General features: G+C 39.6%; 1 protein-coding gene and 1 long non-coding RNA gene across 2 annotated transcripts in view; one reads left to right on the top strand and one right to left on the bottom strand.

The window, feature by feature from the left end:
- Window positions 1–27,463, bottom strand: part of kif5ab (kinesin family member 5A, b) — a 64,096-nt gene that overhangs the window by 9,375 nt on the left and 27,258 nt on the right. Inside the window, exons 11-25 of the mRNA XM_040116211.1 lie at window positions 25,918–26,066; window positions 22,676–22,884; window positions 21,680–21,748; window positions 18,056–18,262; window positions 13,991–14,137; window positions 12,572–12,760; window positions 11,827–11,944; window positions 9,394–9,458; window positions 7,244–7,353; window positions 5,675–5,776; window positions 5,088–5,148; window positions 4,910–4,981; window positions 4,654–4,758; window positions 2,336–2,552; window positions 843–1,107 (exon numbers count right to left, since the gene is read on the bottom strand). Coding sequence (XP_039972145.1) covers window positions 843–1,107; window positions 2,336–2,552; window positions 4,654–4,758; window positions 4,910–4,981; window positions 5,088–5,148; window positions 5,675–5,776; window positions 7,244–7,353; window positions 9,394–9,458; window positions 11,827–11,944; window positions 12,572–12,760; window positions 13,991–14,137; window positions 18,056–18,262; window positions 21,680–21,748; window positions 22,676–22,884; window positions 25,918–26,066 — 2,085 coding nt within the window. The remainder of the gene's footprint in view (window positions 1–842; window positions 1,108–2,335; window positions 2,553–4,653; window positions 4,759–4,909; window positions 4,982–5,087; window positions 5,149–5,674; window positions 5,777–7,243; window positions 7,354–9,393; window positions 9,459–11,826; window positions 11,945–12,571; window positions 12,761–13,990; window positions 14,138–18,055; window positions 18,263–21,679; window positions 21,749–22,675; window positions 22,885–25,917; window positions 26,067–27,463) is intronic.
- On the top strand, window positions 5,964–7,369 carry LOC120783312. The gene is made up of 3 exons (XR_005706326.1): window positions 5,964–6,075; window positions 6,172–6,278; window positions 7,294–7,369. It is a non-coding gene; the product is annotated as an uncharacterized LOC120783312 (long non-coding RNA).

The raw sequence follows: 27,463 nt of genomic DNA, 5'->3' as shown, positions 1-27,463 counted from the left end.
GAAAGTGAGACGTGGTTGAAAGCAAGGGGAACTAGAATTAACGACTTGCAGTTGTATGTCTCTGCCAACCCTGTCTGTTGAGACTTAATTAAGTATCCTACCAACTGTGAAATATGGTCACAATCTCCCCTTCTGTTCGATGAATAATGGCCAGAAACATTATGATGTCAAAGTGAAATTGACCTTTGACTTCTTGGATATAAAATGTCATCACTTCACCATTTTATGTTATGGGGCAGCGTGGCTCAGGAGGTAAAACGGTCATCTAGTAATCGACTCCTCCAGAGAGTGTGTGGAATTGTGCTTGAGCAAGACACTGAATCCCTAACTGCTCCCGATGCTGCGCCTTCAGTGTTTGAATGTGTGTGGGACCTGGTGACTGAGACATGCATTGTAAAGTTTCTTCGAGTGGTCGATAGACTAGAAAAGCACTATATAAGTGCAGTCCATTTATTAGACATTTGTGTGAAATTTGTTACAACTAGCACACGAATTGTTGAGTTATGGCCAAAAACGTGTTTTGTGAGGTCACAGTGACCTTAGACTTTGACCTTTGACCACCAAATTCTAAATGATTCATCCTTAAGTTCAAGTGAATGTTTAAGCCACATTTGAAGATATTCCCTCAAGGCATTTCTGAGATATCATGTTCATGAGACTAGGACATACGGATGGACAACCCGAAAACACGGCTATGGCTGTTGGCAGCTCTGAGGCATAAAAAGCTAGTAAGTGGACCTTGAAATAAGAGTAGTCCAAACCATTGGGTACAAAGGTCTGCTGTCATAATCACACGGGGTTTATTACTCAACGATTGGCCACATGTAACTGTTTTTACTTACATGTTGTTCTGAGCGCTGTTGTTGTGTGTGTCGTTGTTTTGGGAGTCGAGGTGTTTGACGGGACTGTTCCTGTTGGAGATGGCCTCAGGTAACCGGGGCTCACTCTCCGGTGATACAGGCGCAGCGGAAGCAGCTGCTTGTTGTTGGTTGTTGCTGTTGTGGAAAACTGCATTGCAGAGGGCAGTGGGGTGATCGCTGTAGCTTCGGATGAAGAAGGGGTTGGTGGGAGAGCAGGATGGGTAGTGGCCAGGACGCACAGGCTTGGCTGTAGGCGATAACAGAGTTTGATCTACTGATTGATCCAGTCATCAACAAAAGAAAAAAAAGATCACATTTGTTTATTTAAGGGGTTAGTGCTTCATAGTCTACTGTGGCACAATACAACATTTTTAATGGGACCGGAACACTGAGAATATTATTAATATGCAGCACAATATCACAGATGCTTTGGTATAATCCTAAAATGAAAATCTTAAAGTTGTTCTAATAATACTCTGAAATCAATAGCTCATTTTCTCACAATGCATAAACGTCTCTCATTCATTTCACACAGAGTGCAAACGTATAATAGCAATTATCTTAAGATCAGCCAGTGATGAAGTGAGTTAGTGACCAATATGGATTACACAGTTTTTCTAATCAATTGTATTTCTCCCAGGGAGAGCATGTTTATTGTGTAAATGTGTAAATGTTTCATAAATTTTAGCATGTTGGTATGTTCATACATATTCTCTCATTTTATGGCTACGTAACACATGAATTTAGTTTGTATCAGTTCTCAAACATATTTATGTGTTCCACAGTGGTGAACCTGAGTTTCTGGTAGTTTCTGTTGCTGAATATGGAACAAGATTGGTACAGAAAACTCCGTCAGAGAGGGACAGCAGCTCACTCATGCAGGTGTATGAGAAATGGTGATCTGGTAAGGGGAAGGAAGGTAATCTCAGAGCAGTGGGGGGGGGGGGGCAAATCCAACAGTGGATGTGTGTGCCTGTGAGGAATCACAACAGAGATATGAAACGGATGGTTGCTCCACGTCAAAAGATTTTTCTCACCGTGAACTGCAAGGGCACATATAAGATGTGAAGTAGATGAAATATAATGGCCAGATACACGAGAGTGTTTACATATGGAACCTAACACGTGGTGGAGAGGATTAACATTTACATTTTTGAATTTCATTTTTAGAATAGTTCCTACAATAACTGATATGAATCTTATAGAATAACAGACATTTGTCTTTATCTGTCTTGATTTGAGATTACTTTTACTGTTGCTGTAAGATTGATACTTTGATGAAATATGCTTTGTTGAAACTAGGGTTTGTATGGTATTTGTTTTGATGGAAGTTATTCAGTTGACTGCAGGGAAATTAGACTGCACTACTCGGTAATGTAAAGTCACATTACAGCCATGCAATGTAATGTTTGGCTTACTATGTCTGTTGAGTTGTATTGAAAGGGTTAGGTCTGTGAGTGAGGCGTATGTGTTACCTATCTGTGCGGCATGGGGCCGGCGGAAGGGATTGCGGGCCCTCATCACATCTTTGATTCGCTCCACCTCCTGCTGGTAGCGGCAGCGGTCCTTCATGGCTCCTTCCTTCGCCTCCTTCAGCGCACCCTCCAGCGCCTTGACTCGCTCAGCTGTAGACCGAAGACGTTTCTCCAGTTTTGGAAGCTCACAGCGAAGGTCTGCATTGTCACGCACCAGCTGTAACACACACAAGAACACATATACAGTATTCCTAAGGAGTGAAATGAAATGAATGAAATGCAACATTTACAGAAAAAGTTAGTGACTGGAAAGTTTAATTTAAAAAAAAAAAAAAAATTCTGAATACAACTTGTGAAGCACTTGTGTCCTTATTTGCTCTTTTGCTCTTATTTGTAAGGGCAAGAATATGAATTTGATTTCTCTATTTTTCGAATTTGTTTGACCACTTCCACCGGAAAAGCTTTCTCTTGGATTCCTCTCTAACACCCCCCTTTGCCAAGAGTACAACACAGAGTTGTAGGGGGCTAGAATAGGAATGGAGGAACGTCAGTCACCTGATGGGAAAATTGTCCATGCTGAACTACCTCAAACTGAGGACTAGGACCAGCCTACCAGCTAGCTACATACACACTTACTCCCGTTCATATGCCTACACCAGCGACCATTGACTAATACCACTGCACAATGAAATTTCACAATGAAAACAGGAAGTCTTGTCACAGTAGCTACTGCCTCTCACAAAACTTTCTGAGGGGTTCTGACTTTAAGCTAGCAAGCGAACGCAGGCGAACATAGGTAATTAACGTTGATTAACTGTTCAGATACAGTTATCATTAACTGTAGTTGCTGGAATGTTTTATTAAAAACATACCTCAGTCAGTTAACAAGGAGGACACAGCATAACAAACCAATTTTATCAATTTCAGCGTTGCATCACTTGCTAGCAGAAGATGTTTGATTGATACCCATATTCCGGGACAATTAAGACTGAAATGAATTAATAAAGTGATTTTCTTCTATTAACGCATGTATCTGTTTCTGAGTTCTGTTATTTGACCATATAATGGTCTAACTTCCTCAAATGACAAAAAAGTATGGTTAGGTACAATATGTGTTAATGACTGTTATTGTAAAAACAGGACAAAAACTAGTGCTGTAATGTAAAATATAGCACAGGGTGTTTCTAGATAACGCTATCCTTTTGTATACGGTGATGTGCATGAATCAAAATAAATGAGCAGGTTTATTGATTTTACATTGCTGACAATATCATGGGAAATGTAATGACTGGCAGTGGACAGCCCATTGGGGAAAGGTAAACAGGAAAAATCCATGACTGAGCACCTTAAATACAGAGAGTCTGCTGCTACGTGATCAGACTAATACATACCCTGCAGAGATACTGAGTACAAGACCTGAGGGTTTAGCAAGCTGATAAATTTATCTAAAGGCCATAGCAAGCAAAAGACTTGGAAATTCAATGGGTCCACCTGAAGCTCGGTAGTGCTAGTTTGTTGTTTGTTGGTGAGTGACTTTGAAAGAAAAACCTGAAAATGGAGGCAAGATTCATTGAGGAGATAAGTGACTTTATAAGAGAAATCATGACAGATTTGTGTGTGCGGATAGATCGATGGACAGACAGACATTATTATATCTTTGCAGGGGCAGAGAAACTCATATGTAGCCCCAGTGCCCTGTCCACTTCCTGTCTTTGGGAGCCTTATCACTTCCCACTGAGAGTTTGCTGATTTATGGCAATGATTTTAGTCTTCCAATCTCACAGTATCAGCAGGTGGTGGATAGGATGGGGGTCTCCCAGCAGCCACATCAGAATTGGTTCTCTGCCTGACAAACTGCTGCAGTGCAGCTCTCACCAATCTGTCAGTCTGGGTATATGTGCCAGTCTGCAGAACGTTTAGCTCATCAGCACTTAGTCCACTGCTCTGGTCCACTTAGGTATATCAAAGAAAGATTTGAAGTGTGTGTATGTTTATGGCTAATCTTTTTGTTGCTTTTGAGAGTTTTTGTGTGTCAGCTAGAGAGAGGACAAAGACTTTGAATTTTTCTATGCACCTGCATGAGGATGAATTCATTGTGTTCTGTAAATCTGTAAAAACAGTTATATGTTGCGTGGATTCCTTTCCCTGAAGGAAGCATGGTTTAAAACCTCCTGCTGCTCTGTTTTTTAGGGAGACTTTCATGTGAAGTTCCAGGCTGAGGGAAACCAGATGATTTTCCCAAATTTTTAAAGAGGCAGAGGTTATTTTCTGTATCAGTCACTAGAATTTACAGTTATATATCTGCTGCTTGTTGTTACCTGTTTGTGAACTTTTGTAAGCTGGTCCAGGTTGTTTTCAAGAAAGGAAATCTTCTGTTTTTGGGTGATATATCCACCAGCATCATCAGGCTCCATCTCTGCACTCTGTCAAGAGAAACAGTAGAGATCTTTTAGCATTGTGTAAAAAAAACACTACCATCGCAAGTGCTGTACTTCCAAAAAAGTAATTTGCATACGTTCTAGGTACAGGTTATATGTGGCGAAGTAAGGCTTTGAAGTGCATTGTGTAGCTTACTTTTCTAACTCGAGTAGTGAGGTCTTGAACAAAAAGCTTGCGGAGGTTGTGCAGGGTGTGGAGCTCACGAGCCTATAGTATGAAGAGAAAGGAAATGGTGCAGTTAAAGCAGTTAGAGAGTACTTAGTGGTTAAGTGGCCTCTGAGAGAGCGAATTGTAACAGCAAATAATGACTTACAACAGTCTCCTCCAGCCCTTTGAGGTCCTGCTTCGACTGCTCATGTCGCTCATGGAGAAATCTATAGATGGACAGATAGTCAGACAGATAGATGGAAAATTCAAAATGAGCTTCTGTTTTCCAGAATGATTACCACATACTCGCCGGAATAATTCATGAACAAAGAACAAACGCAGCATGCTCTGGGTGCCCCACTCGCGGGCTGTTACCCAACTGCCATCTGATGCAATATGCTGCAAAGGTCAGTGCAGAAAGACGCCTATGAGCAACCAGCTGCTACCTTGTTCCAAAACTCCATAACGGATTAAGACAGCAAGAGGACGACAAAGAGGCAAAAAGAGGATTAAAAGGGTTAGCCTTCACCTAATTTCAGCCACAGTCTGCTGGACTGTATTACTCCACAGGGAGACGCATATTGTAAATAGTCAGATATGTCAGAGCTGCAGAGCAAGAGGAAAATAAATAGACAAAAGGAAGACCAATGACAGAGAGACATGGAAGAAGTGAATCAAAAGGGGCAGCTCGCCCCTAGAGCTCCATATGGTGAAGCGTTTGAAGCTGGCCAGGACAGTAAAGCAGAAACTTACGTCAGTTCCTCCAGCTGCCGGCTCTTGTGATGCTCTTGGCTCCTGAGATGTTCAAAGTCATCGTGCAGTTGCTCCAGCTCCAGCTGCTGCCTCTGGTTACAGCTAAAAAAGTGAAAACTGATTCACTCAGGGATATTAGAATTTAACCACTATGTATTTTGTTTATTTACCTATTCACAATAAATTTTACAGGAAGTCATCAGAGAGGTTTTGAGATATTTGGGTTGAAAAAAAAATGTCATCATTCATCTTCAGTTCATCATTTTTTTTTAGGGGAACTCATTTAGGTGGTAGAGCAGGTTGTCCACTGATTGCAGGGTTGGCAGTTCAATCTCTGGCTCCTCCTGTCCGTGTGCCAAAGTGTCCTTGGGCAAGAAACTGAACCATAAATTGCCTCACTTGTAAGTTTCTTTGGATTAAAGCATCTGCCAAATGAGTAAATGTAAATGTAAAAATAAGATGATTGCTACCACCTCACTGTCACATGTGAAAAACAGATTGTCTGTCCCGAGTCTGAGGTGAAAAGCTCCAGCTCAGTGGTGTGCGAGGATTTTAAAAGCAGCAGGAGCAAAAAGGATGAAGAGGCACCATTTTTATATGCAGGGTAAGAATTTATTTTTGCCCGAACATCACATAAGAGTTGAAATAGCCACACAAGCATTGTGTGTGTACCCTAAATTTTAACCGTTTTTAATTTTGTTCCTCTCCTCTGATCTTTGAATCTTGGGAGAACATTTATTGTATCCATGATTTTCCTACTCTGTTTTTAAAGGATCTGGAGGGCCACTCTGCTCCTATTACAGATGCTTTCTACCTCAGTCACATCCATCCATCCATCCATTTTCAAGCTGCTTATTTAAATCAGGCTGTGTCAGCAGGACAAGCAGAGAAGCCCCAAATGTCTTCTGCTGCTGCTCCTTGGCTATTACCAGACACTCCCAGGCCAGCTGGGAAATGTACTTTAGTCCCTCCAGTGGGTCTGCCCGACAGTCTCCCCCCCAGATGGTCATGTCGGGTACAGAACATATTCAAAACAGGGCACCTGGAGGGGCCTCTTTTCAAAGAGCCGAAACCAGCCCATAGGCTCCACACGCTGAGGTTCAGCAGCAGTCCGTTTTTTAAAGTCCTCCCACACTGCAGTTTCTTCACCATGTAAGCTGCCCACACATATTGATTTCAGCCCCTCTTACAGCTAAAACAGGGCTTACATTTTTTGAAAACTCAACTACTGAGACCATGTATCCCCAATTTTAGCATTTTCACACTGCTTATGAGGGTAGAATTGAATTTCAGATTTGAGCCCACAGACAGCCGACAGTTGGTATGCTGCCTCTGGAAACATGTATGACCTGCAGTGGATAGTGCCACAGTCTCGTCTCAAATATGGAACTAAATATTCTTTTTCCATGATGTTTTATGATCTTTATACTTTGTTGCATTGATATCTCTGCTTTAAAATACTCCTGTACGTCTCTTATAAATGCATGTTGAGAACTTCTATTGTGGTCTCTCTGTTTGGAGAGCCTGTAAATCAGAGAGGGTGAAGAATTACAATTAGGAAGTACTGACTCAGTTAAGTCATCAATGATCTTCTGCTTCTCATTGATCTTGTCTCGCAGGCGGCCAAGCTGTTTGCTGTGTGCCTCACGGTGTGACTCCATCTGCTGCTCCAGAGCCCTCTGAGATATGGGCAACAAGAGGGGGTGAGAGACATACACAGTACATATAATGGGCGAGAGGAGAGAGGGAAGTTATACCCAGAGGTGGGAACAAAAGGAAAACAAAATGAAAAAATAATGAGAGAGGAGCTATTACACACACCAGTGCACATGTGGACATGTAAGGTCACATGGGCATTGAACACACACATTAACAAACAGCAGGTTGTGTCATACTCTGCCATTGAGAATGAAGTGAGACATGGCTAATGAAACTGGAGCATGTCAAACACAAATACACACACACTGACATGCAAAAACACACTCATGAACATGTGCACAAATACAAGCAGGTAATGAAAAACAACAAATTTTGGCAGCTGTACAGGAGCGTTCAATAGCTGAAAACTGCATGCGTCGCATGCTAACTTTAAGGCTGGATTACCAACTACGCAAAGAAGACTCTTTTGGCGCCCCAGACCTCCAGGGGCCTAAAAAACCCTAGGTTCTCTATGTATCAGTTGGTGTTTGGTAATTTGGAATTTGCACCGTTAAAGTAAAATATCAACTGGGTGCTGCATTATTACATGATCCCCTGACTATGTCTGTAAAGGGGCTTTGTCTTGCATCAAAATGTAGTTCCTTTATTTATTTTCGACTGCATCCTGGCCACATGGTGCATTTTCCTAAATAAAGTTCTTTAATCAAGTATTACAACCTATCCGACATACAGAACATGGCCTCGTAGTATTCCAGTACACTGGTTGGTTTGGGGATTTCTGCGCAAAAATATAATGAATCTGCTGTCTGTAATGTGCTGTGTGCAGTGTATGTGATGCGAACTTGGAAGTAACACAAACAGAGGCCCATTTATAAATTTTTGACCCAGGGCACCTAAATAGGTTAATCTGACCACGTTAGGTCTGAAATGATTTGTCAATTAACTGATAACAGATATTCTGACAAAAACGTCAACAATTTTGATTATCCAGTAAGTCATTTATCAAAGAAATATGCCAAACATTTGCCATTTCCAGCATCTAAAATGTGAGGATTTGATGCTTTTTTCTGGGGGTTTTTTTCATAGTAAATTGAACTGTTCATTTGACATTAGCTATTTGAAGATATCACGTTAGGCTCTGCAAACTGTGATGGGCATTTTTCACTGTTTTCTGACATTAAAGAAATAGTTCAATATTTGGGGGAATATGCTTATTTGGTTTCTTAAGAAGATTGATATCACTTTCATGTAGGTGTAGCCAGGAGCTAGTTAGTTTAGCTTAGGGTAAAGACTGGAAAACAGCTAACCTGGCTCCGTCTAAAGGTAACAAAATCTGATTAACACTTAATAACTTGTTTTTTTAACCCATATAAAAATCATAGCATAAAAAATTACAATTCTCCATTTTTCCACATTTTTGGGCCCATAGAGCTTAGGAGAGTCCCTCTCCAGTCGAGTAAGTTGAGACCATGTGTGCCTGAGGCTTTCTTTGGCTGAGCCCGCTGACTTGCTTTTGGCTCCGGGTATGAATGGGATAAAATAAATTACTCATATGGCTCTTTCAAACTTTCCAAATTATATTGGACCAAATGAATCAAATTCTGATCATGAAAAGAGTCTTTCCATGAAGTTTGTGACATTCAGAAAAATGTATCTATTCACCCTTTTCCAGTGTTTGTGTATGGGAAAAATGCTTCTTTCGGCCACTGGCTGTAGCTTCATATTTATCATACAGACATGAGAGTGGCATGGACCTTCTCATCTTACTATCAGGGAAAACGTGACTATGTGTATTTCCTAAAATGTAAAACCGTTGCTTAAATCGATTCATCTGTTGATTGCAGCCCCGCAGTAGTTTACATGCAGAAACACTTGCACTCATGAACCCATGTACCAGCACAGACACAGCATACTGACACATGAATGCACACTAATGGATACCGTCACAATTAAACACACCCACGTCACATCCACATATGCACACCTGCAGTTAGCTGAGTGCTGAGGCGGCGAGATAAAAGGTCATTACACTAAGTTGCTGTCACTGTAGTCATGACTACCTTTATATCACAGCAATCCTGGACAGACGTGTGATTCTCCCCCCTGGTCATCTGTGACATGCGCTCTGAAACACACGTACACATTCAGGAGAGTAGACATTGGGAGTTAGATGGTGAGAGAAACCGAGACAGAAAGAAATAGAGAGGAACGAAGAGGAAGAGAAAGGCAGACAGATAAAAGAGAGTAACACACTGACATAGAAAGAGGTTACAGTGACCTGACTTTGACAGCACAGCAGTGCTGGGGCTTGGTGTTGACAGCGAGGTCAGCGTGATCCAAGTCATGCCTTTATCTATTGTTGCAAATGACAGCTATTGTGTACTGCTGATCTGATCTGTTATTGACTCACTGCTGTTGCTGGTGTCTGATGATGAAATTATGAGCTCTCCACCTCGCACCAGGCTGTGTGATCAACATGACCTGCAGCATTTTGTATTTACAGTATCTACTTCTGTAATGACTCGAAGACTGCCTGGCTCAGGCGTGTTGTAGGGCCAAAATCGATTTACCTACCCTTAAATCCACCGGTTATTTAATGCAGTTCTCTGGGACTCCGCAGGAAGAATGACTTACATTGCCTTTGGCCTGGTATGTGAATTGTGTCAGTGTCCTGGGAGTATCTGCAGTTAGCCGGACCGCGCACAAATTTCAAATGTAACATTAATCTATTCATCCTGGTGCTGTGAAATGTTTGGAAGCCTAAGCTCTTCGTCAGCATTTACCCCATTTTTCTCTCTCTTGACAGGATGGAAAGGCCTCTGGCTCAGGCAAAAAATCTCCCTTGAAGCCAATAAAATGGTTTTAAGCAGAGAGGCATTTCTAGCTTGGTGGAGCTGACACGCAGTTATAGATTTGTTGTCTTTGTACATTTTACTTTTTCCAGACCTGATTTTGTTTTACTGAGTCAGAACATTAACCTTAAATTTGACTTTGGCATCTCAAGTCAGCAACTCAGCAAGATTTACAATGTAGATCAGTCTAAATATTGCCCTTCAATGTGCAGTGGGTGAGAATGTCACAGTGTTTAGCAAATCATCATTTATCATTTCAATTCCTTCGGCATGTCATCCTAATTTGAGTGTTTCAGTTGAAAGAATTTGCTACTTTAAACCTCCACTTTATTCGAATTTATATTGAGCATAGACTTGTTTTGCTGACTGTTTTAATGTTGATTGGATTTGCTCTTGAAGCCTTGCATTTTGCCTGATTTATCAACCATAAATCTGTTGTTTTGCTTGTCTGACCATATTGGTATTTTCCTCCTTCAGTTACAGTCTTCTCTCTTGCTCCTGGATTGGTATTTCAATCACGTAGGTAAAATTTGTTAGCCTGAGCCTGAGGAAAACACTCTTACTGCAAATACAGTGCTTGTATATTTTATATGTAGTGATCTGACCGTGCTTGTGCAATATTAATCATTGAACTTCTGGTTTGGATAGATCTCACCTAAAAGCTTGATTAATATACTTTCACAAATGTGCTGGCTGTGTATTTCAACATTTCTAAGTATTTTTGAGTAGCCCGCTGAGATTATACTCAAATTGCTATTTTGTCTTTTTAGTCACAGTAGTGGCATGGCTCTATGGATGGGCTGTTGGTCCACCACTTAGGTCCAGACTGAAATATCTTAATAACTTTTAGATGGATTGTCATGAAATATTGAAGACATTCATGGTGCCTTGAGGATGAATCCTAATGACCTTCCACCTGTTGATGTAATGACTTTTCCACTAGCACCAACAGCGGGTCAAAATTTTCACTTATCCGATGAAATATCTCAACATCTGCTTGATGGATTAGGAAAAAAAAATTGTACAGAAGTTCATGGTTCCCTAACGATGAATCCTACTGACTTGTGGTCCTTGGACTTTACCTTTAGTGCTGCCACGAAGCTGACATTTGTGGTTTTGAGTGACGTGTTAAAAAATATTGGATGGATTGCCAAAATATAAATTTGGTTAAGACATTCATGTTCCCCAGAGGATTAGTCTTGGGTGATCTCTTTGCTTTTCATCTAATGGCATCATCAGTTCAAAATTTAAATTTGTGCACCACTTTTGTTTATGTACAAATACCTGCTAATCTAATTATATTTCCCATGAGCATCAGCTCTAGGCTAAGTTATGTTTAGTGCTAATTAGCAACTGTTAGCATGCTAACACGCTAAACTAAGATGCGGAAATAGTAAACATTATATCCGCTTAACATTAGCATGTTAGCATTGTCACTCTGGGCAAGTTAGCATGCTAACATTAGCATTAAGTTCAAAGCTTCACTGCACTTGAGTACAGCCTCACACAGCTGCTAGCATGACTGTAGTCTTTTAGTCTTGTTTTTTCACTGGTTATTTATGTTTTGGTGTTTCACTGGATTAATATATGGAGGGAGCTACTATTGTACTTCAGTATTTTACAGTAATGATGTTACTCTACCTTGAGCTTGGAGTTTGGCTAGCTCCTCGCTCAGAGAGTCGTAGCTGTCCTCCAGCTGCCTCTTCTTCAGCTCCATGTTCTGCATGTACTCCGTTAGAGAGCGGATCTTTGCCCCGTGCTGAAAGTCAGAGCACAGCGTTTCAGATGCAGAAAGTATACTGATGAGCCTAGGACCTCTATCCACGAGAAGACTCTACACCAAGGATAAAACCTACTTTTTAATCATGGATGAATGCATATGGTTTACACTGAATATTTATGGCCTACATTCAATAGGGTATTTGATTTAAATACCAAAGACAGTAAAGTTTACACCATGATGGTTTCAGGCAACCACATCAACACATAAAATACCAAACACACAATGCTTTAAGGGTCAAGAGAGTTTGCAAACTGAAAGCTTCTGATGCAAAAAAAAAACCAAAAACATATCACTTGAGTGATGTTTTTAGCACACAGCTCTTCGTCGGAGTAATTGAAATAACACAAAGGCCTACATAGCGATGTGTGGTGTTAATTAGAATGGTGAAGAGCAGTGTGCTTGAGACGTCACTCACTCGTCTGTGGTGATAATATTTTGCACGGGGAAATTTCAGTGTCTATTGTCCTGATATTTTGTCCAGGTTTTTCCATGTCAACACCAAAATTTGCTTCTGGAGCAACAGATTAACAATATTTTTTTCCTACACCACATGTGTACAGTAGTTTCCAGTTCCTCCAGTTCTTATTTCCACCTATCCCTCACCTGTGAAATGAGAAGGTGACATGAGGACAGCTCTCTTCCTGTCTCCTCCATCTTGCGGTGACACTCCATCTGAAGGTTCTCCAGGTGGCGGCAGCGCTTCACCATGGACTTCACCTCCGACTTTATCTTGCTAATGTAGAGGCGGGCCACAGTGAACTCCTCCTCGATCGCACCAGTGATCTCCATGGGCTGGAGAAGAAAGAGGCAGAGAAGAGGAGAGACAGTTCAGAGAATAGTGGAGATGACTGGTTACGACTGAGCAGAGATGATTTAAAGACGGTTGGGAAATTGAAGGGGTGGGCATCTTATAAACACTTTGTGGCTTATCTGTACGCACAATTATCAGCAGCATCATTTATCAGATGCTATGATTCAGAGGCTCTGAAGTGAGCTAACACATCAAAATCAATCTGAACATTACAGATGACAGTGAATATGCCTATAAACTATCCTCAGGTGTTATAACTAAAAACTTCAAAGTCGATAGTCGATATATAGTGCATATTGAATATGCTGTTTCATTTATGGCTCATAGGATATGTCAAGCTAAATTATAGAGAAATGTATACAAATGATGCACAAGACATTGAACGTTTTCCACTTTGCCTCAGGTTTTAACTTTTCACTCAGTGCAAGTGTCATGAAGCTTTAGTGCTGCTCTGGAACAAGCAGGCACAGAAAATATAGTACATATAACCATGACATTGCTGCACAGTTTGAACTTTTGAACCCTAGGCTGTTCGCTCGGTTTTCACCCACTTTTTTGGTCACTACATGTCGTAGCTAGGCTTGTTATATATTGAGATTTTCAGTATACATTTGGACACTCATAAAAAGGTTTCCCTTCACGCTTACGATGATGTACACAAGAACTTAGCTGTGGGCTACCCCTGAGCCCTGATTTTTTTTTTTTTTTCTCATCCATAGAAGAAAACATTTAAATTTGAGTCTTATGAGGCAAGATCAGAGGTCGAAAGCAGAGCCTTTTCAATATGATTTTAAACTTCTTTATGGATGTTAATCCCTGCTATTATTGGAATGAGCAAGCTGCACTGATTCCAGCATTATGTGCATGACATCTGATCTGTCTGTGTGTGCTGGTTTGACTGAGTTATGACTCTAACTATGAGAAGAGGCTTTTTTGTGCAAATTGCATCAATTGGGCCCAAATATTTAAATGTCTCTTCTTGCTTTGATACTAGGCAAAGATGGGGATTTAAAGGTTTAACTAAAGAAGCTTAAAATACAGAAAAGTACTTAAAACTGCATACATGTTATTAAATTTCTCATCTTTTGTCACAGACATCAAGTATTTTATTTGAGTGTTTCCTATTTTGTTACAGACCCTTTTTGTTCCTCGGCGACAGCTTTGGTAAGTGAATACAGCGTCTCTAAACCTGGAGCCTCTGCTCCACTCACCAGCTTGATGTCCTTGTTTCCAACGATGGTGCTGAACTCACTCAGGTCCCTCATGAGCCCGTTGAGAATCTCTGCGATGCGTTTCCTCTGGTGGCTGCTCACTTCTTGGATATGGGACAGCTCTGCCTCTAAAGCCATCAGGTGACCCTGTGGAAGAGAGGATTGAGACATGGGAGTGGACACAGAGGTTGTGTGAGAGGGAAAAAACAAACGAGGGAGAGAGAAATCCCAGAAGAGATTGGAATTAAAAGGAGAGAATATTCCGTGGGAGAGGATTGAGAGAAAAGGGGATTGACAGTCATTTAACCTGAGAGTACACACAGCTGCAAGACACATTTTAACCCCTGACCTCATTCTCATCCAAGAATTTAAAGTAGTTAACCTAATGGCTGCTAAATTAAAAATTGATAAACTACGGAGGTAGGAGTTGAGGCTATGGATGAAAGGATCTGGGAGAGTGACTGATGGAAGCTTACATTATCCTTCCCCATTTTGTACAGCAGGCAGCTTCTAAACAATGCTGTCGCCATAATGGCCCGAACACAACGAAACAATTTGGATTCAATCAATGCGCTACAGGTCCAACAAAAAAACGGAAAGACGGGTGGTGCAGTAATTTTTACCTCAGAAACAAATTCGGTTCGAAGGTTTTCACTCTTGTTGACAACACACATTGAATTTGTTTCATTTTATACTAAGTGGATCATCTCTTATCACAGATATAATATAGTTGAGCTCTTTTTTTTAATGGTACATTTTAGGTTATTGCGCCAATGGATTATAAAGTCATCTGAAAGCATCAATAACCACCTTCTTAAATACAGTAACATTTATGCCTTTATCAACCTCTCCATCTTCATCTCCTTTATTAACGTCAAGCCCTGTGATCATTTTCCAGGTCAGTCCTCATGTCAAAACATTTACTTAGCATAAATGTCAGTAAATAATTACCTGAAATCAATTCATTTATGAATAAGTAAAAAGGGAGGAGAAGAAAGGTTAATGAAAAATGTTCAGTTTAGTTGAAGAACGATTTGTGAAGTGATATCGCACAGAAGAGTTGGTTGGTTGAATGATAAATGTTGTTAATCATAATGATAGAAAGGGGCTTAAATGGACAGATGGGTGAAAGAAGGTGGTTAAAGGAGCTGATGAAAGGCAATAACACTGAGCGATAGCTTCCTGCAGAAGTAAAGAGGAGTTTCCACTGAAAGCAGTGATGAAGACAGCGGAAGAGACGGTGGGGTGAAGAGAGTGATGAATGTACTCCATTGCCACATTTTTCTAGGTCAGTGCCAACTCATTTCAACTGTGGATATGGAAAAATTGAAAAATATGCAACACTGCACATTATGGGATCCAATCTCTGCATCCCACAGCTTGCAGAGAGTGGAGAATTAGTCCTAAAGACTTGGGGGGGGGTGAAGATGAGAAAAGGCCCTGAGAAGTAGGCCTTTTTTTTTTTTTTTTTCAGATCACTGCATGGTTTCTTGTATTCAGTTTCACATCCTTGCAGACTACCAGGTGTCATCACTGACAAGGAGTTGTGTCAGGTGTGAGGTCAGAGCAGAACAGACTAAAAAAGCTATAGAGATGTGCTAAGTGATATGATTGTTGGGAAAAAGGGTTTCAGTGGACTGAAATGTGCACCCAGTAGTTACATTGTCAGCTCCTTTCATCGATTCCTGGACCAGCTTCTGAGAAAGACAGAGAGGGAGGAGATGACAAGGTGGCAGATGGTAAAACGGCATGTGAAACATTGAAGAGGTTTTAAGAAGGTGAATAATGGTCCACTCAGGAAAGGACTGACTGGCTCTGCCAATGGTCTGTCTCTTAGTTCTATCAATATTCGACTTTTTCTCCTAATTTTCTAGATTAATTTTCCATTTATTAAAATGCTGGACAAAGATCCAGTCACATGCAAATCATTATAATGATAAATACATAAGAAGATCTGTACTATTTCAAAACTTTAGTCTTTTATCACGGCTGAAAGCCCCTGAAACTCTGCTTCAAATCCTGATTATTTCTCTATGACAGAAGTTTTCAGACTGTGAGATTCGCATCCCCATGATATACATATTTTTAAATTCAATACGACTTGATAACTGCAGAACTTGCCTGAGAATCATTAATAACGATACTGAACTTTTCTTCAGTATCAAAGTAATCCATTCATAGTTGTCTGTACATCCTTGCAGACTACCAGGTGTCATCACTGACAAGGAGTTGTGTCAGGTGTGAGGTCAGAGCAGAACAGACTAAAAAAGCTATAGAGATGTGCTAAGTGATATGATTGTTGGGAAAAAGGGTTTCAGTGGACTGAAATGTGCACCCAGTAGTTACATTGTCAGCTCCTTTCATCGATTCCTGGACCAGCTTCTGAGAAAGACAGAGAGGGAGGAGATGACAAGGTGGCAGATGGTAAAACGGCATGTGAAACATTGAAGAGGTTTTAAGAAGGTGAATAATGGTCCACTCAGGAAAGGACTGACTGGCTCTGCCAATGGTCTGTCTCTTAGTTCTATCAATATTCGACTTTTTCTCCTAATTTTCTAGATTCATTTTCCATTTATTAAAATGCTGGACAAAGATCCAGTCACATGCAAATCATTATAATGATAAATACATAAGAAGATCTGTACTATTTCAAAACTTTAGTCTTTTATCACGGCTGAAAGCCCCTGAAACTCTGCTTCAAATCCTGATTATTTCTCTATGACAGAAGTTTTCAGACTGTGAGATTCGCATCCCCATGATATACATATTTTTAAATTCAATACGACTTGATAACTGCAGAACTTGCCTGAGAATCATTAATAACGATACTGAACTTTTCTTCAGTATCAAAGTAATCCATTCATAGTTGTCTGTACATCCTTGCAAAAAAAAAGAACTGCTAATAACCAATTATGCATACTTCTAATAATGCCAATTACAAAAAAAAAGTAGCTGACAGTGTAATTTACTAAATCCATGGCAACATTATACTTCCTCTTTACATCCCCAAAGCATTATGGGAACTGTAACCCAAAACTTAGATAATGATTATTTATCAAATAGTCAAAATAATCCATTAATATTAATTGTTTTCATGTTGTCCTTTAAATATTCACTGAAGCTTAGAATGTCCCACTGAAATGTGGGAGGGGGGCAGGTTGTCGTGATGAGGGGGGCCCAGAAAACTCTGACTTTGTAGATAAACCATACCATATTTAATTAACTACAATTTAAATTTTGACAGCAATGACTGCCTCCCTCTTGCATTTCTATATGACCACGCCTGGTTTTTCTTGTTTAAGTGCTCTCCGTGGCTGCAGCTGTCAGAATCCTCTAATATCTGCTTGTGGTCACAGTGCAAAACAACAAGCCACATGTCAGCTGAATCCGTTAATTCGCAGTTTGCCGCTTGAAGCTACAGAAACACAAGTGCTAATTTGCTGTAATTCAGGCCCCTTATGGCTTCATGTCAAGTTGTTGATTACTGTCTGGAGTGATTATGGCATAAACAACAGGCCTTCACTCTGCCTATATTCAATGCTTCAACCAAAAGATTGCTTAAATTCTGCTTCATTTTCTCCCACCTTTTTTTTGAATTTTTTCCTAATATTCTTTACTTTTGTTCAGGACTGCTGGCTGCACAATTATCAGAACTTTCTCTCTTATCTTTCCTTCTATGCAGCTCACTAAATTTACTCATTATCTCCTTAATTGCGTTTTGAACCACTTGTTCTACATACTCTTGAAAGATAGGGGCTTAAATTAACAAATGGAAAGATTATTTTGTACCTGAATGTTCCGTTTCTCCCTTTTCTTTTCTGGATGTGCTTTTTCCACAATATATACCATAGTACAGCACTTGTCTATCAGGCCTTTAATTGGTTTTTGATAAAGCTGGGACAATCATTTCAAAATCCTCTGCAGTCTCTGCCTCTTTTGTATTTATTTTTCTCTTCATTGCTCTTTCTCTTTTTATCTCTTTCCCCATTTTCAGCCGAAATATACTGTACATTCACCTTTATGATATGAAATATTAACAACGAGCCTCCTGAAAGCCTGACCCACCATTTTCTTTGCGAGCTCTTCAGCCAGGAGCTTGTTCTGCATGCTCTTTTCCTCGACCTCCAGGCTCTTCTGGTCGTAGTTGACTGCCAGCTCCTCCAGGGCCTGGAGGACTTCCTTTACCTCCATCTTAGCAGATTCATTCTCTGTTTGCAGCCTGCCGAGCTCTGACTGCACCCTCTCACTGTCACCCCTGGATGATGCTAGAAGCTGAGGGGAACAGAGATTTAACAGCTAAATATAAACAGTAGATTAAAAGACGCGGTTAAAAAATGCACGAACAAAAGCAGCCTCTTTTTTACTATTCACAGTTCAGAGCTGCCAGATTTTAATAAAACATAGTTGCCAGGTTTATCTTATAATAATAAGAGATAAGTATGTGACAAACCCTGTCTCACAATACAGAGCTAATTTAAAAGAGGAAACATATTTTAAATATTGATCTTAGAATATCACTTGACACCAAAAGAGCTGACATTAATTTGCCACCATGGTATTTGGTTGTATCTTCACTGCTGCAGCCCACTGTGGGTCATTTCACTGAATGGCTGTCATTAAATATAGATGTTGCTCTACCCAGGGTGCCTGTATGTTTGCGCTGTGGCATACAGCTTCTGTTTGGCCAGAGTGCTGTAAAATCATGTTACTGCACACAAACTAAGGGTGGGTACTTACCATCATGTCAGCTCAACCCACAGTATGACCATTTTGGGATATGAATCAACTAATTTTGCAAAATGTCTTTTATTTGGCAGTGAGCTACATGCCAAAAATCCTGTGTCAGTTCATTTAGCCCACTGGTTTAACCACTGTTATGAATACATGCTGTAAATATTGGTTGTAATTACCTTATAATAGAGCCTTTTAATTGCTGCTCTTCCCAAAAGTAGCATATGCAGACAGAAAAGCCTGTTTACTGTAGAAATGTATGTGATAAAGGGATGTAAATTTGCTATGAATAGTCACTAAACTCACACTTGCTCATCCACAACATATATCCTCCCTGTATCCTCCATATATGTAAATAATCTTTGTGACAATTTATCCAATGCAGCGTTCCATTTTTATGCAGATGATACAGTTATCTATTGCTCATCCCCTCATGCTACTTTCAAAAGGCAAAGAGTTAACATCTAATATTCCTAAAATATCAACTGCTCAAGGGGTTTAAATTGAAAAGGTCACAACTAATATTTACGTATTATTATTGATCAGAACATGTCATTCAAATCACACGTTGAAAAAGTTGTTTCCAAGTTGAAACTTAAATTACATTTCTGTTTTAGGACTAAATCCTGATTCTCCCTCCAGGCAAGGAAACACTTGATTTTGGCAACTTTTTTCCCTTTATTGGATTAAAGGGATCTGCTCTTTGTGAATGCACCTGACCGGTGCCCAAAGAAGTAAGATACTGTGGAAATCTCATACACCACTGTTCTCGGTATGCTACTGCTAATTGGCCATCTCTGTATGTCCGCAGACTTTTGCATTGGTTGGCTTTAAAACATAAATCTCTCTTTGGGCTGGTTCCTTCTTATTGGTGTACATACATGTATAAAAACCAAAATCAAAACAGCTTGCACTCTCACAATATTCTGCAAATGTTGGCTCCCAGAGTTAAAACAGAATTAGGCAAAAAAAAAAAAAAAGCTTTTAAATACACTGCCCCTTCTTACTTGAATAATGTGCAGAGGAGCTGATTACTATAATTTAATTCAATTTTACAGGATCAAAAAAATAGTAATCTTGGTCGATGTGATTGCTCCTAAATTTTCACTTAAATTGTTTTAGAAAAATGTTCCTATTTATGCATCATAACTGGATCTTTGACCTTGACCTTGTATTGCATATTAACTGGATAGTGTGTTCACTCATTTGTAGTGTGTGAAAATTGTATTTATCTATTTATATATATATTTTTTATTGTTGCTGCTCTCTTGGCCACATCAGTCTTGAAAAAAACTTTTTTTTTTTCACTTTTTCACACACACACACACACACACACACACACACACACACACACACACACACACACACACACACACACACAGACATATATATATATATGTGTGTGTGTGATCATTAGAGCATTTTCTTGTTTGTTTATTAGCCACAATGTTGGATAATAAACTAGCTAAAATTGGCAACATGGGTCTTTCCTTTTCTCACAAATAAAGACACATCATCTTACTAATAAATAGAGAAATCTGTTTTTCTGTCTTTCTGTCTGTCCTTGGATTTTCATGACAACTGCTCATCTGATTGACTTCAAACTTCACATGTGTATTGTTGACGACCCAAGGAAGTGCAGTTACGACTATGAAGTTTTTTGGATGATTGGTTCTTGAGAAACATAAAAAGAGAAAACTACTAAACTACAGTTGGTTAGAGCTGGAGTGACTCATCCATGTAGCCAATGTCATCAATTAGACAATGGCGTGATGCACAAATGGTCAAAGCACGGATTCCCCAGAAAACAAGCTGCAGCTAAAAAGACCTCACACAGGATCATCTAAACTGTGGGACCCAAGCTCTGCAAATCGGAAATGACTCATCACAGCTGTTTTAGTCCACGGATGAAATAAATCCATGTTACACCCATTTTAAGTTTTAGGTCAGGTTCTTCAGTAAAGATACTGATTCTCCAGTTCAGGAAAAGGGTCACCATGACACACAGTGATTAAATTAATCTAAATTCCCCTTCAATTTATTAGGTAAACATAGATAACAACTAATGCAGTAAAATACAACAGGCCTGTGAAAATCCTCCCTTCATGAGGATTACATTGTTCAGTTTCTATTGAATGTGTTCGAAAGAGGATGTTGATTTATTTTAATGGTCATTCTTCTGGAGGCTGTAATTGGATTATACTGAGAGTGGTGCCTAATATTTTGTCCATCCCATTTATATGAATTTAGGTTGACAAAATATTAGGAACACCTCTCAGTATAACCCAGCACAGTTCAACAGCATCAAAAATTACAGCCTCCAAATGACCATTAAAATAAATCAACATCCTCTTTCAAACAGATTCAATAGAAACTGAACAATATAATCCTCATGAAAGGAGGATTTTCGCAGGCCTGTTGCATTGTACTGCGTTAGTTTTAATGTCGTGTACTTGTCAAGTGAGTTTATGTGTCACAGCAATTGTTTTGAATTTGTGATTCAGTATTTTCTGATCAGGTATTTGACAAATAGGGTCTACTATTATTATCAGTATCATAAAACAGCAATGACGTAGAAATTAGATGATGATGATTAGATGACTGAGTAAAATGTTGAACTATTAATGAAATAACATGCATGTCTTGAACGGGCAGTGCACTAGTTTATCAAAATGAACAATTACCATAGGTATTGCACAGCCTGCTTAAGTCCTTTATCAATCTTTGTACTGATCCTTCCTTCAATAACTCCACAATAACACTTTATGTTCTACAAGTGCTTTCTAGAATCTGAAAAGAGTTTTTTTGTTTCTCACTCATCTCAAGGACAGGATAATGAACCTCTCATGACTGAATACTATTCAAAGTGTGACTTTGATTGTCATATTTGCAGACGTGCAGCGTACTGTGGGCCGTCTAACCATACTGACGAAGGTATGTAAAACCAAGGTCTTTTACCTCCTCTTGGTTGAGCATCTGCTCCTTCAGCTTCTCCACCATCTGGCTCTGGTGGTTTATCTCATCGTCCTTTAGTGGTAAATAGACACGTTGAATACATACAGTTCATTTACAGTGTTATGGATAGTACATACTGGTACAGATACTTTGTAAAGTGTCATCTTGTATTCTTTGGGTTCCATGTCCAATCGCAAGAAAAAGCATTGATACAGTCTGACCATAAATAAAAGACAGTATATTAATACGGGTATGTAAACTTATTGTTCAAAAACGATTTATTCGATGGTCTGTGGTGAATTGTTCATGCATACCACAGTGGAAAAAGCAAGCTCTTCCAAACCTACACTAAACTACCTTCAACCAGAAACACTGCATGTACCAGAAAAAATGTTCCAGGTATGTCCTGTGTATAAATACGCTTAACATGCAACAAAGAATATCCTGCACTAGGTCTACTATTGTCATTGTACTACATAAGTAGAAAAAAAAAAAAAAAGAATCCCCATGGATTGCCCTGTACAGTATGTGCAACCACACGCGTGCGTGAAAACGTGAAGCGGCTTATATGTTGTTATAAAATCCATGGTTATTTTTCTCATATTCACTGTAAAGGAAAAAAAAACTGGGCCAACACATTGACCCACTACTAGATCTATATTTAATGTAATATCTGTTGCAAAAAGCAATAAAATGCCACATTGTAGCACTGTGAAGCACAGCATACATGTGCACAGATGAAATGATGTGTTAAAAAACTAAAGCTTTAATGCTTTTCACTGTAGAACATTACTATTTCCCCAATGACATCTATCCCTAAGAGTTGTTACATTAGTCACTACTATGTGTTTGATCCTGAATTCATTAACATGAATAATACATGTATGACACACTCTTTGCATTCATGTGTGTATACCATTACAAAAATCTCAGCCATGGTGTGTGATCAGCTCTACATTCATTCTCACAAATTGTCCTCATGCGGCACCTATTCATTACCTTATCGTCCAGCTGTTTGTAAAGCCTGCGGATCTCCTCCTCATACTTCTGCCGCTCCTCCTCAGAAATGTGAACCACAATGGAGGACGCAATGGAGCAGGGGCTGCAGGGGCTGCAGATGTCAAGAGCCTGTTCCTCAGATTCGGGAGGCACCACGGGAACATCCCCTAATCCTTCATTCAACTGCTCCAACACAACAATATCCTCACCTAAAGACAAGGGACAAAATATCGGATTTTTCTGTAAATGTGTTGCTCTTATCTCTGGCAAATCCTTGCCTACGGATTAATGCATAAAAAAGGATTAGTGGATTTATCTTCAAAATATGTGCTTTCTTTATTCCTCTTAGAGGTGAGATATTTCACTGCCATAAATGATCATCCTTTTCCATGTACTCAGACCCAACAGCAGTGCAAAATACCACAACTACTGTTTATGATATTAGAATGTCAGTTTTTTTGAGAATGGCTTTGGCCGAGATTCACAAAGAAATTCACGAACATCACAAAGAAAAAGGAGGGGAGCTGGTGAATGCAGAAAAGTGATAAAATTCAATATGCTAAATGCACACAAGAACAGGTGCTTAATGGCATGAAGAACACAGAAAAAAAGCTTTGATTAACAGCTACTCTGGATTGTAATGCTTTGCTCTTCTGCTGCCTGACGAAGAGCATCAAGAGGTTTATGCTGATGTGTCTCTAGAAATAGGTAAAAGCAAGAACTGACCTGATAAACATCACATAACACAAACACTGTCAATACAATACAGAAGTGGGATCTATACTACTGGTGAAAAGCATATGATTCTCTCGCATAATGACAGATTTAACACATACACAATTAACATTATCTGTAAGGACAGACAAGATTATATATCAATATCAAAGAATCAGCCATAAAGAGAGAAAGTCATCATGACAAAGGCTGATCGGTCACCAAAATATTATGTGTTTCAGGATGTCTTTCCTTAGAAAAGATGTAAATGATTTCTGTGTTAAATATGTCATTATGTAAAAAGATTATATACTCTATTGTGTTGTATTTATGTGTTATATATTATGACATATTTAACATGTCACTCTCTACTTTTTCCACATTTCTCAAGACACATTAGCATAAACCTCCTGATGCTGCCTAAAGAGGGCAAAGCTTGAGCTTCATTAAGGACCTGTATTTGTGCATATCCCTAGTATTTTTTATTGCTATCACTTTTCTGCACCTGTTTTTCTTTGTGTTATTACTGAACCGCCTGGGAAGCCTCCAACTTCTGTTTTTGTGTGACTCCAGTATTTTACAGCACTAATTTAACTGATACAATGAACTGTGACTGGAAAAAAGAGGATCAATTTGGAAATTGAGTGCTTTGCCCTTTTAAGACAAGGTCAAAATAATCCATACTTAACACAGTACACCTAGCTGCCACCTGACACAGATAAGGTCCTCCTGTCTAGCTGAAGGTGTGCTATGGTTAACAGAAAACCTGCATTGCACTCTACTCCAGACTGGAGGAAAACGGAGATTTGATGGCATTGACTGTATGAGACAGCTGCTCTTTGGGCCATGCTTGACTAACGAGTCAGGTAAAGTGGTGCAAAATGGAGGTTAACAGCATCAGCCTCATGGAGTTCCTGGGAATGGGGGCAATGATGTTGTCAAAATGATCCATTAGGACATTAAAAGTCCTAAACTGAAAGAGAGACAGAGGAAGAGAGTCGAGGGGGATATTGTGTGTGCATGATTGAGGGAGAATCAGAGTAACCGAGCAGGATGAAGCAATAAAAGGAATAATTTTCAATGATAGATGTTCAATAAAGATGTGTTGTGGCATTTTTTAAATTTAGGTCAAGCACTGAGGGAATGATTTTCAAGAAAAACACAGCACAAGATTAATTACACAGCTTGAATGTCAACCAATCACTACCATTGAAAGCACTGACATCTGAATCGACTTAAAGTCCAGCAGGAAAGGATAGAGGTGTGTGCATGTGTGTGTAATTACAAGGGAATATGTGTGTGTAGCTCTTCGTGGGCTTGTGATCTTGTGTGTGCACTGATACACGGTTGTGAGTGATGACACGGAAGAAGACCAGTGTAAGTTTTGACCTTTTGGTAGATGTGATTAGCCCTTGTCGCTGTGGGGATTGCTAATACATATGGATTCATAAAACAAAAAGAATCCTGTGTTTCTTCCCTCCAGCACAATGTGAGGGAAATCCATTTATACAATGTGTAAAAGTGAGAATAATATGAAAGGGAAATAGCCAGAAAGGGATTTTTAAGTGTTTTGGGCACAAGTCCAGAAAGTCTGTTTGGCTGCTCTCCTCCCATATCTCAGCTGGCATGTATTTAGATGATGTGAAATGAGGTTAAATCTGCGCTTACGTGGACTGAAAGTAATGTCTGCAGGCTAGCAGGCTGGCGGAATTTATAGTCCTGTTAGTGAGTACTGTTCAGTGCATGAAGACAGACTGTAATAGGGACACAAAGTGAAGTGTTTTTTTCTCTTGGGGACCATGGAAAAGCTGTGTCCTCTGGACTCTCCAGCACAAACCTCTTCTTACTTTTTTAGTGGCATCTTGGCAGGTGATCTTTTTTACTAAACATAAAATAGCTGATTCAGGATCATGGTCTACAGTTGTTTTCTTAAAACTGGGATGGATTTTCATTCTTTTCTTATCAGTCTTTACAATAATTTGACAAGACATTTTCAGTCACAGCCATGTTAGGAGCTCTGGGAAGCTGTACTAACAACTCCGCCAGTTTTACACATCAAAGTCTACAGCCTGAGGCTGTATTAGCCGCAACTGGTGTCACACACCCAGATCTCCAACTGAACTGTCGGCGGTCGAGGTGCACTGTAGGTAATGTAGGCATATTTTTGCTTTGACAAGAGGGAAATAATATAATAAATGAAAAGTCAGAGGATCATCAATGTCACTAGGACTCATCCCTAGGGGAACAGGAATGTGTTCACAAAATTGAATGGCAACCAATTCAATAGTTGTTGAGACATTTCACTCAGAAACATAAATGTGAACTTCATGGTGGTGCTAGAAGTAACATCAGGTGAATCACCAAAGTCAGTGCACTTCATCCTCTGACAACCATGAACTTATTATTATTCTGACATTAAACGCAAAAAGTACTGATAATGTCCAACTGCTGTGCAACAATTGTCACAGCTGAAGAGTGTTTTTGTGAGCTGTCAACTGATACCAGTGCGATACCAGTGAAGCTATTACCGTTCCTCCAGCGGTTCAGCTCAGCCTCAAGCCTCTGGATAGTCTCCTTCATTGACCTGTTCTTCTCCTTTTCCTTTTCATACTTCTTCTTCCACTGCTCTGCCGTGAGCTCCAGGTTCACTGATACAGTATTTCTAATGGTCTTGGCTCTAAGTGGAGGGATGCAGTGAGAATAAGAAAGAGAGAAGAGGAAGGAACCAGTGTGAGGATAGCCGGGTGAGAGGAAAAGATAAAGAAAGGAAAACAAAGTGTGAGAGAACAGCAAAGAATAGAGGAACATTCAACAAAGGGTATTTCAGCCCTGGCTGCTCAATGAAATGGGCTTGTATCTCATTAATTGGTATGCAAATTGGGTTACTACCCACTGTGTTTGATGGTGCATGTAGAGAGAGGGATGTATACGGAGGCAAGACTTCAAAATGTACAAATGCTTCAAAACTCTTAAGATATATCCCCATATATAAAAATATAGCAATCCTGCAGTTGGTAAGAGAATAAATAATGTATGTGACCATTAATTATCTCTCAATTATTACCCACATAAGTGGCATCACAGAGTTGAACCATTCACGATGCTACAGCCACAGTGCTCAGCTCTGGCTGCGAAATTCACGTCAGTGGCTATCACGTGATTTCACGCTCCAGCGAGAAAACCCCGTTGTCCTTACTCATTTATTCCCTGATAAACAGCCCTATCTAAAGTTACCTCATCACATGAGAATTTAGGATACACTTTATTTGGATAGTGAAATGCTGATAATAAAACATCAGGTGAAAAAAAAGTTAATGTTGAACAAAGTGGTAATGGCTTAATTACGTACTGTGTCTTTACACTATGCACCAAATCGTGAGCCAAACCACAAATTCACTGTTTCTAATAATAACTGAAACTTAACCTAAACTAGACTCTGAATTTTAACAGCCTGCTTTAAATGCTGTAGTATCCCCTCAAAGCTGTACATTTGTAGACTTTCACTGTCAGAATATAGTCATTGATTTGTTGATAGCACTGAACTATCCAAATAAAGATTGACATAAAGTGTTTAATCGTGCCCATGGTATTTTTGTCGTTATACAGACTGAAAAGAAGATATCAGTCGTGGCATTAAACAGCTACTGTGGCTGATGGAGGGAGATAAGAGACCAAATCTGTTGAGTAAAATTCAAATATATGCTGTGGATTGTGTCAATCCTTCATACATACATTATTTATTTCAACCGGCGCTATCATGTCATTCTCTATTGTAGGACAATAGTTGATAGAGGAAAAAGGCTGGAGATGCATAAGGAGGTTTTTTTTTTCGGGACCTTTCTTTCCATGTGTGACTTTCTGTGAGTTGACAGCCAGCAATAGCCGTGGAAGGCTGGCAAGCAGACCAAATCTCTGGTTCTAAGAGTGCAGCTTACCCATAAGATTAGAAAAAGACGCTCTTTAAGCCAAACCAAACTGCAACACAAACCCTGCCTCTAAAGCCGTGTGTGGGTCGTCAAAAGCAAAGTTGGAGGCAATAATATGTGAATAGCATATCTGAGTTGAAAACAATTC

Source organism: Xiphias gladius, chromosome 21 (genome assembly GCF_016859285.1).
Source record: "Xiphias gladius isolate SHS-SW01 ecotype Sanya breed wild chromosome 21, ASM1685928v1, whole genome shotgun sequence".
NCBI classification, from domain to species: domain Eukaryota; kingdom Metazoa; phylum Chordata; class Actinopteri; order Istiophoriformes; family Xiphiidae; genus Xiphias; species Xiphias gladius.
This window is presented reverse-complemented; position numbering and strand designations above follow the sequence as displayed.